The sequence below is a fragment of the Cydia pomonella genome, chromosome 11 (assembly GCF_033807575.1).
Source record: "Cydia pomonella isolate Wapato2018A chromosome 11, ilCydPomo1, whole genome shotgun sequence".
NCBI classification, from domain to species: Eukaryota; Metazoa; Arthropoda; class Insecta; order Lepidoptera; family Tortricidae; genus Cydia; species Cydia pomonella.
The window spans coordinates 23230506-23246103 of NC_084713.1; the positions used below are offsets into that span (position 1 = coordinate 23230506).

At 38.5% G+C, this 15598-nt stretch overlaps 1 protein-coding gene across 3 annotated transcripts in view; it reads right to left on the reverse strand.

Moving 5' to 3' along the window:
- LOC133523085 (organic cation transporter protein-like) overlaps positions 1 to 15598 on the reverse strand; it is a 28898-nt gene that overhangs the window by 9489 nt on the left and 3811 nt on the right. The window contains exon 1 of one of the 3 annotated variants that reach the window (XM_061858591.1): positions 6119 to 7061. The exons of 1 other annotated variant lie outside the window; for it this stretch is intronic. In XM_061858591.1, the coding sequence (XP_061714575.1) occupies positions 6119 to 6282 (164 nt within the window). In that variant the 5' untranslated portion in view covers positions 6283 to 7061. Of the gene's footprint in view, positions 1 to 6118; positions 7062 to 15598 lie in introns of those variants that run through there. One more of the 3 variants, XM_061858594.1, reaches the window with a different exon arrangement.

Sequence of the window (15598 nt, forward strand, 5' to 3'; positions counted from 1 at the left end):
AGGAAAACTGCAGTTATATTACAGAAAAGTGGGAGAAATTTCGGCTGCTAATCTCTTAATATTTACAATTACTTACCTTGCGTTTTCCTCCTCTCACCATATTGCCTTCAATCCCCAATATTGCGGCCACGAGGAAAGCCCGCTCAATGCGAAATGAAATGGACAAAGATAGTGAAATGAGGAAAACAGTTAAAAGTTGGTTAGATTAGACAACTCTGCATTTTCCTATATTTTCAGATTTTAGTAGGTACCGTGCCTTGACGCTACCTCATGACAAAACTATGAAAGCAACAAATATTTACCTATTTCCCTTCTCTTGGCATAGCGTTCACAATATTGCAAAACTTAGGAGCTAGTGGGGTTTTGAAGAATTCTGATCTGACGACTTGCAAACCTTTGTCAAAATTTATCCTTTTCCAACCGACACAATTATCACAATGTCTGATAAGGATAGACTTGTTAAACTTTGATAAAGGCTTGTTAAACTTGACAGGTGTTTATGAATAACGCAAGTAACTGCTCTCACCACACTTCGAGAGATCCCTCATAGGGATATGTTCGCCTTTGTGCTACACATTATATGTTCTATCTGCTGTAAAATATTTCTTATTCGTATAGTGTTCACTTACTTCTCCCTATTCTGAATAATCTCTCTTGGAGGACATATTTAGGGCGACATCGTTCTTTTTTCAGCTAAACATTATGATGTTTAGCTGAAAAAAGAACGATATACATGTACATTGATCACTCGATCATTGATCGATATACATGTACTGATCGATGTATATGTACATTGATCAGTAGCATGACCGTCTCCCGCGACATCTTTTATTTTCAGGCTTCTGAGACAAAGTCTTTAATATAATAAAATTCAGCACAAGCTTTTTTCAGTCCTTACTAGAAAAGAATTATTTAAATCAAAACAGGAATAGAAAGACAAAAATTTGGTAAAATATTACGCTCGTGTTATCTGACAGGTTGTGTCATTAAATTGACATTTCAATAATCGTTTTGGTCATTCTCGTGCATCATCATCATTGCTCTATTTACACTTTCTTCCGGACCATTCCGTGTTGGGTCTTGCGTCTGATGGCACTAAATAGTCACTACACGAACCCGCCGCCAAACAGACGCTTCTATCTTTAGATCTAGTGAAAATTTTGTATGTAAAATTTTTACTCGCACTAATTATCTTATCAAGGAAAGCTAATAGTCACGGACTTTAATTGTTGAGCCGTTTAGGGTTTACTTTATAATGGACATTTCATACCGTTAGTATTGACACCCAAATTAGCTTGAAATTTAGACCTTATTAATATTAATTTAGAAGTCTGAGACCGTACCGGACGGATATATGTTTCTTGAAAGTTCGTGTTATGTCAGATCACTTTACGATGAGAGCGTAACTTGGATTGTATGCCGGCGGCTAGATTCTGGTGGCTCTCAACTTGTTAAGTGTGTTGGCATTAATTATATCCTTTTACTTTACGGGGAATTTTCGATATTTGTTCATCGACAAAAACTAGACGCTAAGCAAAAACGTGCGGAAAATCCTCGTGTACGCAACGAGTATTTATCGATTTATAATATCCGTCATGCGGGTTTCGATGCCGTTTAAGCTGTGATAATTGGTGTTTGATTGACACCTGATTTGTCTTCACTATTCATAGTGTAACATCAATAATTGTAATCTTGCGTAAAACGTTAAGTCCCTGGACTCTGAAGACGCGGAGGATGTAACAACTGGAGGCTCCTTGTCTGTATTTTTCTGTACAAAACAGTCTGCCGATTTTTGCGGGGGAGGGGCACGTCAAATGTATGGCTACTTGTACGTAACGAACAAATAGCCATGTCAGATAAACGTTAGTCCATAGAATACATATGACCATTGGCTAAGGTATCGACAGAGGGGTAAACTCTTAAAGGCGACTCCGGTTGTTAAATCCTCCAAGTCTGAAGATGGTAAACCTTGACGAGGATTTGCCAAACGTTCTGGGTTTTTCAAATGCTATTTTTATTTCGTATTTTCGTTTTTCTAATTTTTCGTTTGAATATATGTAAATGCGTACTGATGTCATCGGAAGTGACCTACGTTGCAGGATTCCATATACGATTTACACTTCCGATCGTGTACATCAATACAAGATTTTAAAGTTTAACGTAGGTTTTTTACATAATCCGAACAACATATATTTTAAGCATGATCAATATCTTCTTCTTCTTCTTCTTCCTCCCGTTGTCCCGGCATTTTGCCACGGCTCATGGGAGCCTGGGGTCCGCTTGACAACTAATCCCAAGATTTGGCGTAGGCACTAGTTTTTACGAAAGCGACTGCCATCTGACCTTCGAACCCAGAGGGTAAACTAGGCCTTGTTTTGTTGGGATTAGTCCGGTTTCCTCACGATGTTTTCCTTCACCGAAAAGCGACTGGCAAATATCAAATGATATTTCGTACATAAGTTCCCAAAAACTCATTGTTAAGCATGATCAATATGTTTAATTATAATGGGAAATGTACGCTATTTACATTCCGTGGTCGTTCGGGGGCACTTTAGATTGATTTAAAACATACACGATTATTCCTTAGATCAAATTCAGATGATTCAATTCCCTATTAGACACATGGTGGTGGTAAGAGTTGTCATACATCAGGATTTCCCCTGATTTATCAGGATTTTTAATCCCTAGACAGGATTGCAGGGGGACTTGGCGAATGTTAGGGTTTTTAGAAACCTCAGCCAACCACTTGAAGATAGCTAAAAGTTCGGGGTTGGACAGAAGAAAGGGAAGCTACTAGCTACAGAGTATTGTGGCAAGTTAAGGAGCTAATGGCCCACAAAACGTTTTGGTATAAGAGATATATCATCGTCCAAATAATGTTAGAATTTTTGGGTGATGTACTTTTGTCAGGATACTCAATTTTATCATATGTCAAGCTTACAGGTAAGCAACGCCCATGACAATGGGTGACCAAACGGTGTCGCCTAAGGCAAAATAGCAAGGCACACACTACACTGCTGCTACCGCCCCCACTATGACAACAAAAAGATCTGTACAATTAAACCTTTTATAATTTCCCGCTAACTGCTCACTTGAATCGCTAACCGTCCGCTTCCGGCGTCTCGTGCTGAATACATTATGCCGACGGACGCAGACCGCTGCTGCATTGCTAAGGATACCGCAAAATGTATGGAGAAAATAACTGTAAATTCAAAATGCATGCGAGATATGCCCACCTCGCTTAAGAGGAGCCCGAAGGATTTTAATGATGAATACCAGATCGTATTGAGACTAAAATGTACGGCCTTATAGGCCACGCCAGTCTGGTTTCAGAGATTTAAAAGCAGTATTTTTCAAACACATCGCAACATTGTGACTCAATGCTAAACGCATTTTGGTTGCAATATTGTTACTATGTGCAAAATATCCTAACGTTATTCTAACTTTCAAAATATCTTAGTATTTTCATTTAAGTGATGGTTTTAATGCTAGTAGAATACAAGTATCAAGGTTTGTAGTAGATAGTTTGGTACCTACGCATTGTATTATTTGTATTGTTTTATGTACTATCCTTTACTTTAAATAATTAACTAGTAATACCTACAATAACCTAGGTCTAGGTAACCCAGATATGTACCTCAATATCAACAACACATTTTTCTCCAAGAAACGGTATCTAAGTAATTAAAGTAGCAGCCATGACGTCAAGTGCCTAATTGACCCCATTATCTGTACTTACCTCAAGTATCTGTGCATACAAACACAAGTACATAGATGAGATGACATATCATAAAACGATAATCACGATCTCTTTGTTAAACTTACAATAGAATAAACGTGAATAATTTAATGATTCGAAGAAATCACAGGTCTGCGTCCTTTGCTAAGTACATTTACATGGCACACATGAGACGATATAAATATTCCATGCAGAGCTGTAGGAAAATATTGTGTAAACTATAATGTTTACTGAAGGAGAGACAATATCGCGTGAGATGATAGCTTAGTGCGAAAATCAGTTTCTCAATATTTTATCTAAACACTGCATGTATTAACTTATAGTTAATTCGTAGAATAAGATCTTAATGCCATGGCAATTGATCGAATAACTGTTGAAAACGATTCAACGGCACAACACTGGTTATAGTTATTTTGAATATTATACACCACTTCTCGCTACTGAAAGTAAGTTGTGATTGGTCAATAAAACACTGATTTAAACTTTCACGCTTTTTACACATTGTTGAATTATAGAATCGGGACTTAATGGCGTATTGAGTTTTAAATGTACCTCCGACGTTTCGAGGACGGCGTCGTCCCAGTGGTCTCGGAGAAGAGTCTTAAACTCAATACGGTCAATAACAGTTTTGATTGGATACGACCTTCAAACCTTCAAGAAAAGAGCGTACTCCCATCTTAAAGGCCGGTAACGCACTCACAGCCCCTCTGGTGTTGCGGGTGTCAATGGGCGGCGGTAATTGCTTACCATCAGGTGATCCGTCTGCTCGTTTGCCTCCTATATCATAAAAAATATCATCACAATTGAGTCGCTCGCGGCACAATTTCCATGGGGTCATTTTTGAGCCCTAGTCAAACTTCAATAAGTACCTAGTTATTCCAGTTCGTTGCCGTCGTCCGTTAACTTGGCTTTCTTCGCAACACGTGACTGGTGGGAAAGTCTCACTTGTGACGTAACAGCTCTCTTAGGACGAACCGTATGAATGAAATAGGCTGGCAAATAAATTAACAAAAAAGGTGTGGAATTTTAGACCTACGATGATGCGCAGATTTGTCAAATATAACCTTTAATAACATGAGTAACATGACAATTTGACAATACGAGTTCAGGCACGCGTCTTCGTGAATGACACGATCTATACTCGACTCGCCTGCATGTTTTAATTTTTTAAAGTTGTTGCCTTTTCTTCTAACGAATTTGTTTGCCACTTTCACCAGACTAAAGTTTTCGAATGGTAGGTACTTTTGTAACCTGTTTTTTCTAATCTAAAGCTATAAATATGTAAAACAGTTTCCTTACTCAGACAAAGTAGAGCTTAATGTTCATATCTTCGACGAATCTATTTAACAAAAACGTATTTTTTACGCATGGCTGGCATGGTACCCTAGTAACGTAACGTTTGACTGATGATGACCATCAAGTAATTATATGTAGACAACTATCAATTACAACATTAAACGTTATAACACACTTAACTGGCCAATAGTCATTGGAAAATGTGTACAGCATAAATAGCATTGCTAAAGTTCGTTCGTATAACCTAACTTTGCGCCGGATTTGACAGACCAGAGTGAAAGTGAAATTATGCCTTCCAGGGCACTATGTCCAAAGGTCAAAATGTCCAAGGAGTCAATATGTCCAAGGGTCAAAACGTCCAAGGAGTCAATATGTCTAAGGAGTCAACACGTCCAAAGGTCAAACCGTCCAAAGAGTAAATTTGCCCAAGGAGTTGATTATAAACTTATATTTTTATAGAAATTTGATGATTGTCATGATACTACCACAAATAGTTATTGCAAAATCCGCGCAGCTTGGTCCTACTCCTAACCCTATTCCATTTCATAAGATGCTATTCCGACATCTCTCTCATGACACAAGTGACGGCCACTTATTAATTCTTCGTTATTATAAATATTTGAAGTAAAGAACATAATGGGAACGAGCAAAGGTCGCGGCCAAAGCAACTTTTGCAAACGCATAATGCCAGGGAGGCTCCTTGACCACTAAAGTCTTGAACGTTGTCCTACCCTTCGAAATCACATCGCAACGAGGAAATTACATAAATACTGACTGAAACTAAGAATAAGTAATATTTAGTAAAGCTCTAGCATTCTGTCCCTGAATTATATCGACAGACGTTAGACAGTCTAAGGCTACCTTTCCACTTTCGCCCGCGGTAATTCCGGACCAATACGACCTTCAAGAAGAGAGCGTGCTCCCATGTAGCCCGGGAACGTGTAACCTGGTGTTGCAGGTGTCCATGGGCAACGGTAATGCTTACAATCAGGCGCTGCACCTGGTAGTTTGCCGCTTATATCATAAGCCTCGTGCTTTCTTGTGTGACCTCGAATCCAAGACAGTGAGGTGAACTATATATACCTGTAGGGCACATCCGCAGCCAGGAACACGTAGTTGATGGCGTAATGAGCAGCCGTGTAGCTCACCAGCGCCATCAGGATGTAATTGAGGATGTGGAACCGCCGGAACTGCCCCAACTCCTTCATCAGGTGGTCGCAGTCCACTCCTGGTGCCTTCTCCGCCATTATTGCAACTTATTAACTTTTTTCTAGTGCTTGATTGAAGTTCGTAACTTCTTTTCCACGTGCGTTGTACACGGTTTAAAATATTTAAAGCTCCCTTAGGATTAACTGGAACTACCTATTTGAGGCAAAGTTTTATATCTAATTGTCATAGATCACTTTACGTTTTAATGTAGATGTGTTAACACTTTATTGAATATACTTCATAAGCTCGAGAGTCGTCTGTTATGTTTCTCAAATGCCCTACTTTGCAAGTTGCTGGTCTTGACCGATGTTAGAATGCAGTTATTAACGGCTTGTATATGGATGTAAGGTCTAGCTCGAGGTCTCCAGGCAGTCTAGTACATAAGCTCGGTGTACCATGATTTATGTCCCAATTAAGCTTACTTTTGGTCTGAATTAAATATCAACATGAATTTTATATTAGTTTAGTTTTTAAATATAGATAAAATCACGTATGTCTTTAATCTATGTACAAGTGTCTTTTTTGTATTTTCGTAATGGATGTGCTTTCGGATTTTAGAGGTTATACTTTAAAATAAAGTTTGATAATCAATATTTTCATACTGAAAAACTTAACATAAGGATCTTTGCATTTGTAACAATTTTTGTACCCGATAAGTACCTACTTAAATTAGCAACTCTTATAAATTTCAGCAGTTACTTTTTAAAACGTGAACAAGATTTTCGCGCAGTTATTTTTTTTCGATTTTCGCGACGATATCGATGCGCGTGATATGTGTGTGCGCGCGCGCAGACCGGCGCGCGACTGCGGTCTAGCGCGTGCGTGTGCGATTTCTCCGAGCCATTAAACGCGCATTTAATTATTTCCGATAATCCTTTTAAGCTGGAATACAATGGCCAGCGAATTAGGCTATCATGGGTGATCTTAGTTTCAAAGAGATGATTGTAAAAGTGTTAAGTATTAAAAAAAATGACAACCTTATACAGCTGTCACAGTCAAATTAGCATTTTGTTTTTCAATTGACACACTAAGTAACATACTAAGTAAATATCTATTTAATATTAAAATGAACTGTTTTTTAAATGAATCCTCGTAGTCAATACGAATTAGTTTCGCACGTGTATAAGCGGGTTTATAAGAAAGGTCGTTACAAGAATTACGTCTATGGTATTGCATATTTACGATTGAACATAAGACTGCGGATTGTGGGCATTATGGGCATTATTGTATAAGTGGCGTGCCTCAATCATGCGTCGAGATAAGAACAGAAGCACGTATTTAGGTACAATCAGGTCTAAAAATATAGATACGGGCAAAGTGCCAAAATTATGTATATAGAACCTTAATATATGGGCAATAAGGTCGTGTATACATATTATAGATACTTTGTTCGTATCGATATTTTCTGACGTGACTGTATCATTTGATTAACAGACACAAAAATACACATTTTATAGTATGCCCAAATCGCTCGTGTCTTTCCTGTAGACATCGTAAAGTTAAAAGAATCAAAAGTTGAGTCGCCAGCTCTAAGGATGCAGTTTATCCTTTCAGTTTTTTTTAATTATTGAGGCTCAATCTCGATTAAGAAAATCGGCCAAGAGCATATCGGGCCATGCTCAGTGTAGGGTTCCGTAAGTTACAATTCTGTCAGAATAGGGTAAACGGGGGCTATTAGTAAGTATCATGTACCTACATAAAAAAGCATAAGGGAGTACCCTCGCAGCGCTTTGTACTTTGTACGTGTTTTTACAAAAAAAATGATTGCAATAACTCAAAAACGGCTCAACCGACCATATTCGCTGTTTTTCAGTGACAGTATTTATCAAGCTTTAGTTTTACGATTTTTTCAAATTTTTTGGACCCACGGTTAATTTTTAGGGTTCCGTAGCCAAATGGCAAAAAACGGAACCCTTATAGATTCGTCATGTCCGTCTGTCTGTCCGATTATGTCACAGCCACTTTTTTCCGAAACTATAAGAGCTATACTGTTCAAACTTGGTAAGTAGATGTATTCTATGAACCGCATTATGATGTTTACACAAAAATAGAAAAAAAAAAACAATAAATTTTGGGGGTTCCCCATACTTAGAACTGAAACTCAAAAAATCTTTTTTCATCAAACCCATACGTGTGGGGTATCTATGGATAGGTCTTTAAAAATGATATTGAGGTTTCTAATATCACTTTTTTCTAAACTGAATAGTTTGCACGAGAGACACTTCCAAAGTGAAAAAAGTGTCCCCCCCCCCCCTGTAACTTCTAAAATAACGGAATGAAAAATCTAAAAAAATATATGATATATATTACCATGCAAACTTCCAACGAAAATTGGTTTGAACCAGATCTAGTAAGTAGTTTTTTTAATACGTCATAAACGGTACGGAACCCTTCATGGGCGAGTCCGACTCGCACTTGGCCGCTTTTTTCTTTCTGAGCGTTTATTTCCGAAAATATTCACTTTATCAAAAAATATTGTTGCAGACCCTTATTCGATTTGTAAGACTATCAACGATTAACGTGTAGGCCACACGAGATGGGACTGTGGCCGTGTGCGCGCGTTTGCGGAGCTAAAGCCACAGTATAATAGTAGCTAAAGCGGTTTTCATTTAGATAAATAACGCTGTCTAGTATATTATGTGTCTCGCTCATGCACCGATCAATGTTGCCAGACGTACAATAATTATCGGTACATTCCAAAGAGCATTATCGTACGCAAAACTACGATAATTACAGTACGTGGACGATGCCACCCAAAAAGTCTCGTATTTGAAGCAAAACATTAAACTTTCCCTCAGAAAAAGGCTACAATTAGCACCTTTTGGGTGTTCGGCTCCTTGGTTTAAATAAATAATTACGAAATGTTCCTTAGTAAATCGTTTGGGTCTATCACAAAAATACACAAATATAAAACTGACTTTTATAATTTTGCGCAATTTAAATAAAAATTGCGTTTTATTATTATATATTGGACATGAAAGCTTATTTTGTAAGAATTATTACAGATGTGTGTTTTTAATAGGCGTACGTTTTTTTAACTGAACGATAATTTTGAGACTCAAATACGATAATTCTCTTCCGCTCACCTAGCAACACTGGTGCGGATACGCATTAGAACGTTTTCACACTGTCCGATCCAATATCGGATGCCGTATACCAATACAAATAATGAAAAAGAAAATGGTAAACAGTGAAAAAAATATATAACAACAATAGAAAGCGTTACTGCAAATCTAAAAGGACTAGATGCCATATAGGGCATTTTCTAGCAGCTTTTTTTCCCCAAATATTCATTGTTATAACCTCATAAGCCCGCGCGAGTACGTGTCGAGTTACTACACAATACTCACGGCCCGATTCGAAGAATGAGATACGATAACGATAAGTTCTGCTTTAGATATTGTTTTATGTCGTATAATTGACAGAAACAGCTCGATTCGGGCAACCAATGTCTCTTTGACGTTAGAAATATCGTTGATAGATCTTATTGGGATCACAGCGGAATCGAAATAAACGTCAATTTTGACATATCATTTAGTTATCGATCTTTTAAAGATCTTAAACGTGTCTTAATCATTCTTCAAATCGGGCCGTTTTACTCGATAATCGTACGATCTCCCTGTGCGCGGGCGCAGCCGCAGCACGTGCGCAGCCAGCACGTGACGAGTCCACTACACTCACGGATCACTTACTAGACGCAGTACCTACAATAAATATGTACCGCTTAAAATATTCTGAAATACCATACCAAAACGCGACATAAGCGGAAAGCGTATTTACCGTCAAAAATGAATGAAAACAAGCTACACGAACCTGTTAAAATTGGTGTATTACGCAGAAGTCGTATTCCTCTGGAGTTACAGGCGTCCATAGGCTAAGGAGACTGCTTACCATCAGGCGGGCCGTATGATTGTTTGCCACCGACGTAGTATAAAAAAAATTGAAAAAAGTATTACCTATGATCCGCGTTATAATAGCGTGCTAGTCAATAAATGCAAACTCGTTATACTTTCTTGCATACATACTGCTCTTTATACATTCAAGTACTAAATCAGGCAAACATTTTTTGGAGAAATCGCGAAACGTCTGGTTGACGTAACTGGTGACCGAAGAGCTGGCGGCTTCCTCGCACAACGTATCAGTATTGCGATACAACGAGGAAATGCCGCCAACATCCTTGATACAATTCCTCAAGGGCCTATTTTAGATATAAGCTAGTTATAGTAATCATCTGTATATTATATATCCATTATGTATATTGTTATTGTCAATAAATATTTTTCTTTACTATTTAAAAAAAAAACAGGCATATTTATGGTGACATTATGATCACATTAGTTAAAATTATACCCTTATGCTTATCTCTGCGAAGTTCTTTGTTGTTCCATTTGTATATGTGACTGTTTGAGTTCTAAATAAATTAAAAAAAAAAAAACCGTATAATAATATATCATCTACTTACTACGCTTCATTGCGTATAGAGACATTAGACCTTCGTTAACGCTTCACACAGCGGTGTCTATTCAACGTAGTCTGTGACTAAACCACTGAACTAGTCAAACGAGTTTCACGGAAAAAAACTGCGAAAAGTACCTACGCTACGTCCATGCGATAACGTCTTCGTTGACAATCTGTGCAGCGAATCAATCGAGCAATGGAGCACAATGTAGTCCCAATGTAGTCGTACACAGACTTAGATTAGAATATAGGCACCCTTTTTAGGGTTCCGTGCCTCGAAAGGAAAAAACAGAACCCTTATAGGATCACTTTGTTGTTCGTTCGTCCGTCTGTGTGTCTGTCCAGATCCTTTTTCTCAGGAACGCATGGAGGTATCAAGCTGGAATTTATATCAAATACTCTGGTCTACTATCTCTTGGAGCTGTGAAAAAATCAAACTTCTAAGCCAACGCAATCAAAAGATACAGCCGTTTATGCCGCAAATTTTCGACACTCGCAAGGGAATCAAAACCTTCCTACTTCCCGTGAACTCAGAATCTGGAAATTTGGTACGAAGCAACGTCTTATAGCACAGATAAAGGAAAAATTAAATAAATTTTTAAATAAATTTTTAGTTACATCATGTAATAAAAATATTTTTAATACTTAATTGATATGACTCGATTGTCGTGATGGGTGAACTTTTACTTATATACCTACAGGTTTGTACGGAACCGTCGGTGCGCGAGTCCGACTCGCACTTGACCGGTTTTTTTAAAAGTTATACTAGAATGTAAACTCTAAACCTTTTCAGTTGTTAGGTTTGTTCGGGTAATTTCGTATGTCGGATATCACCCAAAATTCCATAATTATAGGAGTCCATTTTCGAAATAATCCAACGGTTTTTGACATTCGGATTTACCTGAATTCGATTTCGATACAACGTGAACGAATACCAAAACATCGCTCGGGGAGGGTGACAGATTTAAGCCAATTTTAACTCTCTCTCTTCTTGATGATGCAATTCTCGCAAAGAATGTCACCATCTAAGCCGTCTCATGGTATTGTTATCGATTGAGTAGACCTGGAGGTGAACTTGCGATGGTAATGACACACATGCCGGTGAGAGGCGTGACGTGCCGCGACACGCAGGTGCAACTTGTAATCCTGTCGGAGACACTTGGCATTGTCGTTTGTTGGTGGAGCAATAATGGTGGGGGCACAAATAGATTGGTTAGTGACATTTCCCCATTTACCCCATATTTACGTACGACGTACAGTCAGCATCACAAGTAGCGGATGAAACAATGCACCCAAAATATTTGATACACTTTATTATTTACATAATATACGGGCTGTACCTAACAAAACTAGTGGCGATCCGTCTAAGAATATATTCGGTAAGAGTTTGTGAAGTGAGGGCTTGAAGAGTTAGAAGCTTGGCTCTACAAGCGATCTGATAACTTTTTGACAATGCGAGCCTTATGGTTTCGTCTTGGCAACATTTTACATGAAAGTGTTTTTGTTGGGATATTATTTTCAATGTATGCTATCATCCGTGTAATTATTCTACATTTAGAGACATAATATCTCTTATGACGGCCGGTCTTTTTTTATACCACGACGGTAGCAAACATGCATACGGCCCGCCTGATGGTAAGCAGTCACCGCAGCCTATGGCTGCAACTCCAGAGGTGTTACATGCGCGTTGCCGACCCTTTAAAAATCTGTACGCTCCTTTTTTTTCGGTCTGTCTTAGTAGTCGTAAAGGGTCAAACACGATTAGATGAATCATTTTTTGTGTTCGAAACCGGCGTGTCACGAGATCACAGTTTTGTCTTATTAGCCAATTATACTCTATTCCAGATAGGACAGAAGAAAAAATAGTTCTGTGTTTAGATGGGCTCTGGGTGACAATTGCTGCTTGGGGCTTTGGGGCTTGCAATTTTTGACTTGTAAAAGAGCCCTTGAGGCCTACTTGCAGAGACATTTTTAGAATTTTGAATTTTGGGGGCCTAGCCAAGGAGAATGCACATCGACAGACGCCAAACGAACAGAAAAACGTATCGGACTGACAGATCCTACGAACAGTCACGTGACTATTTACATACATTATTTTAGTTTCATTTGGCGTTTTCTAATAACGAATATCATCATGGTTAGGCCCCCGTGACCGACACGGAACTAGGGGACCTACCGAGAAAACCGAAATTCGCAAATTGTGGGGTTCTTCCTCTTTTACTTTCAGTAATACGTAATTAGTGACAGAGAAAAATGGCCCGCAATTGACGAACTTCGATTTTGTCGGTTATAATAACCCAGTAGCCGACACTTCTATATTTCTTATTCAAAAGTAAGTAAGTAAGTAGGGGACCGATTGCCTCATTAATACATGGGGGTTCAGAAATTGGCTTCCTGACATTTTGTTCTTGGGTAAAAAGGTTCCCTGTCGGTCACTGGAGCCACTGCGTTAGATGGTTTGTTTGATACACGTGCGCACCTCTCACTGAGATCTGTGTCATTATCACCGAATCTATTCAAGTTCGCACTTGCAACAACAAAGTTAAGGTCACCATTGATAGAGTACCTATTTAGCAACACTCTACTCACTACTGATGGACCTTATTCTCTTGTAAATAAAGTCTACGATCAGTCGACAGTTAAACGATGGCTACGCGGAGCAATTGCGAAGTGTGGGCGCCACTTTCAATAGCATTTAATCAAATACTTGATATTGAAATGAGTAATATAAGAAGGTCTATTGTTACATGGTTAAGTAAGTTTATTTGCATTATAATAGAAGTAATTATTTGCCCAATTACCTAATAAAATGGTGTAAAGTTTGCTGTTTCGCACATTGATAAATATAAGTAATAGAAGTGAAGTGAAATTAGAACACAATCTAACATGTCGTAACTAGATGAATAAACGATCAACACAATATCAATGGGATATGGGATGCTGACAGGGGGGGGGGGGTCGAGGTGGTGAATGAAAGACAGAATTTGTATGTATGTCCTGCTCCTAAATATGAAGAATACTGGAGCCCTGAAGTTCTTATTATAATTAAATGTATTGATATTGTAAATATCAAGGATAGTTATATTTGTTTTTTTAGACAGCAATACTGCTTGTTGTTTATAATTGTTACTTAAGTTCTACCTATTTAAATTCGTAATTGGCTAATAAGCGCACAATTTCGATCTGGATGTCAAATTTTGCTCATAAAACGGTTTTCTGCGGTCGTCATAAGATCGTCCAATCACCTCGTCCACGACAGCAGTGGAGCAGAACCTTGCAGGGAATCTTTGAATTAGGATAACGCACCATGATCATAATGGTGGTCTTTCTATGTCACTCAAACAAAAGCTCATAGACATGTGCATACTCCCAGTTCTACGGTGCACGGACTTGGTCTTTGAATAAAGCTCAGAAGTCCAAACTCGAGGTTTACTAACGAACCATGGAGCGTAGCATATTAGGTAGGTGTCATATTGGTGGATAGATTTCGGAACACCACGCCGCTCTCCCAGACTCAAATCTTTGGTGTAGCTTGGTAGTCGGCCAAGCTAAAATGGGACTGGGCTGGTCACGTCTGTGGGAGTCTACGGAGTGGGAGTCCAAAAACTTAAATCGGGGATCTGGCAGACCCTGCCGGCGAAGGAGATATGCTATATTGCATTATCTGGCCACTGGACTAGACACGTCACTGGATAGAGATCAGTGGTAAAATTGGGAGAGGTCTTAGCCCAGCAGTGAGACACGACAGGCTACAAATATTAATTCTGATGATGATTAATTTGCCATATTCCTAAAAGCTTAGGTATTTTTCTAAACACATTTTACCTTCGAGGTATCACCTGTTACTTTCCAATACTCAAGTAAATACAGTAATAAACTTACGGTAGATTGCAATGCAGTTACAACAGTCCAATGTGCAGCTAATTAGTCTAGACGTGGTTGGTCAATATTTGGTCTGAATGTCTGTGGTAAATATTATTAAATTACTGATAATAATAGAGAATGGTCAATAAGCAATCATTCTTTGTCTCAGGCAATAAGTGCGATGTATGAAATGTTTGTCATAACAGGTGTGATGCAAATGCATCTGGTTCAGCAGTCAACAGAAGGTGATGTACAAGTGCTTATCTATTGTGTTGATGATGATGGTTTGATACCCGGTACCCCCCCCCCCCCCCCGGTACCCGGTCAGAGAGATCGATCAGTCTGGGACCGACTTATGTTGAGTTGCCAATAAGAATGAAATAAACATTGTAAATGCTTACTTTTGCTCATAAATCCAGCCTCGTGCCGTCCAATATACACAAGGATGTACACTCCGATTCGATGAAATTTTCATTCATTTTGTTCACTTGTCTTGTAAAAGTTTCCAACGAATGAAATTCAACCCAATTAAAAATGCAACTAGATTAAATGTTCCCTACCTAAAATTTGGTATGGTGATGGCACGAGGATAAACAAAATCAATTTCATATTTTCATATTCGGATAGACAAAAAGATTTCACTTTCGCGCACCAGCACCTATAAATTACAACACCTTATAAAACAGTCCCCCACCGCGTCACCTGTCTGTTCGCGATAAACTCAAAAACTGCTGAACGGATTTTCATGCGGTTTTAACCTATCAATAGAGTGATTCTTGAGGAGAGTTTAGGTATCATTTGTTAAGGTTCTACCTGTGCGAAGCCGGGGCGGGTCGCTAGTTATAACTTAAAAATGAATGAAATGTTCATTTTGGCAAAGCGCAAAGTCTTGATTTATGTAATATGATAGCAAACCGCAGTACCTGTTTGTGTTTAAATCCATATCCAATTAGATCGTGTTCATAACTTTTCAAACCACATAGGTACTTCTCAGTAGCGGAGTGTTCAAATAACTCGATTCCCATCGATTTG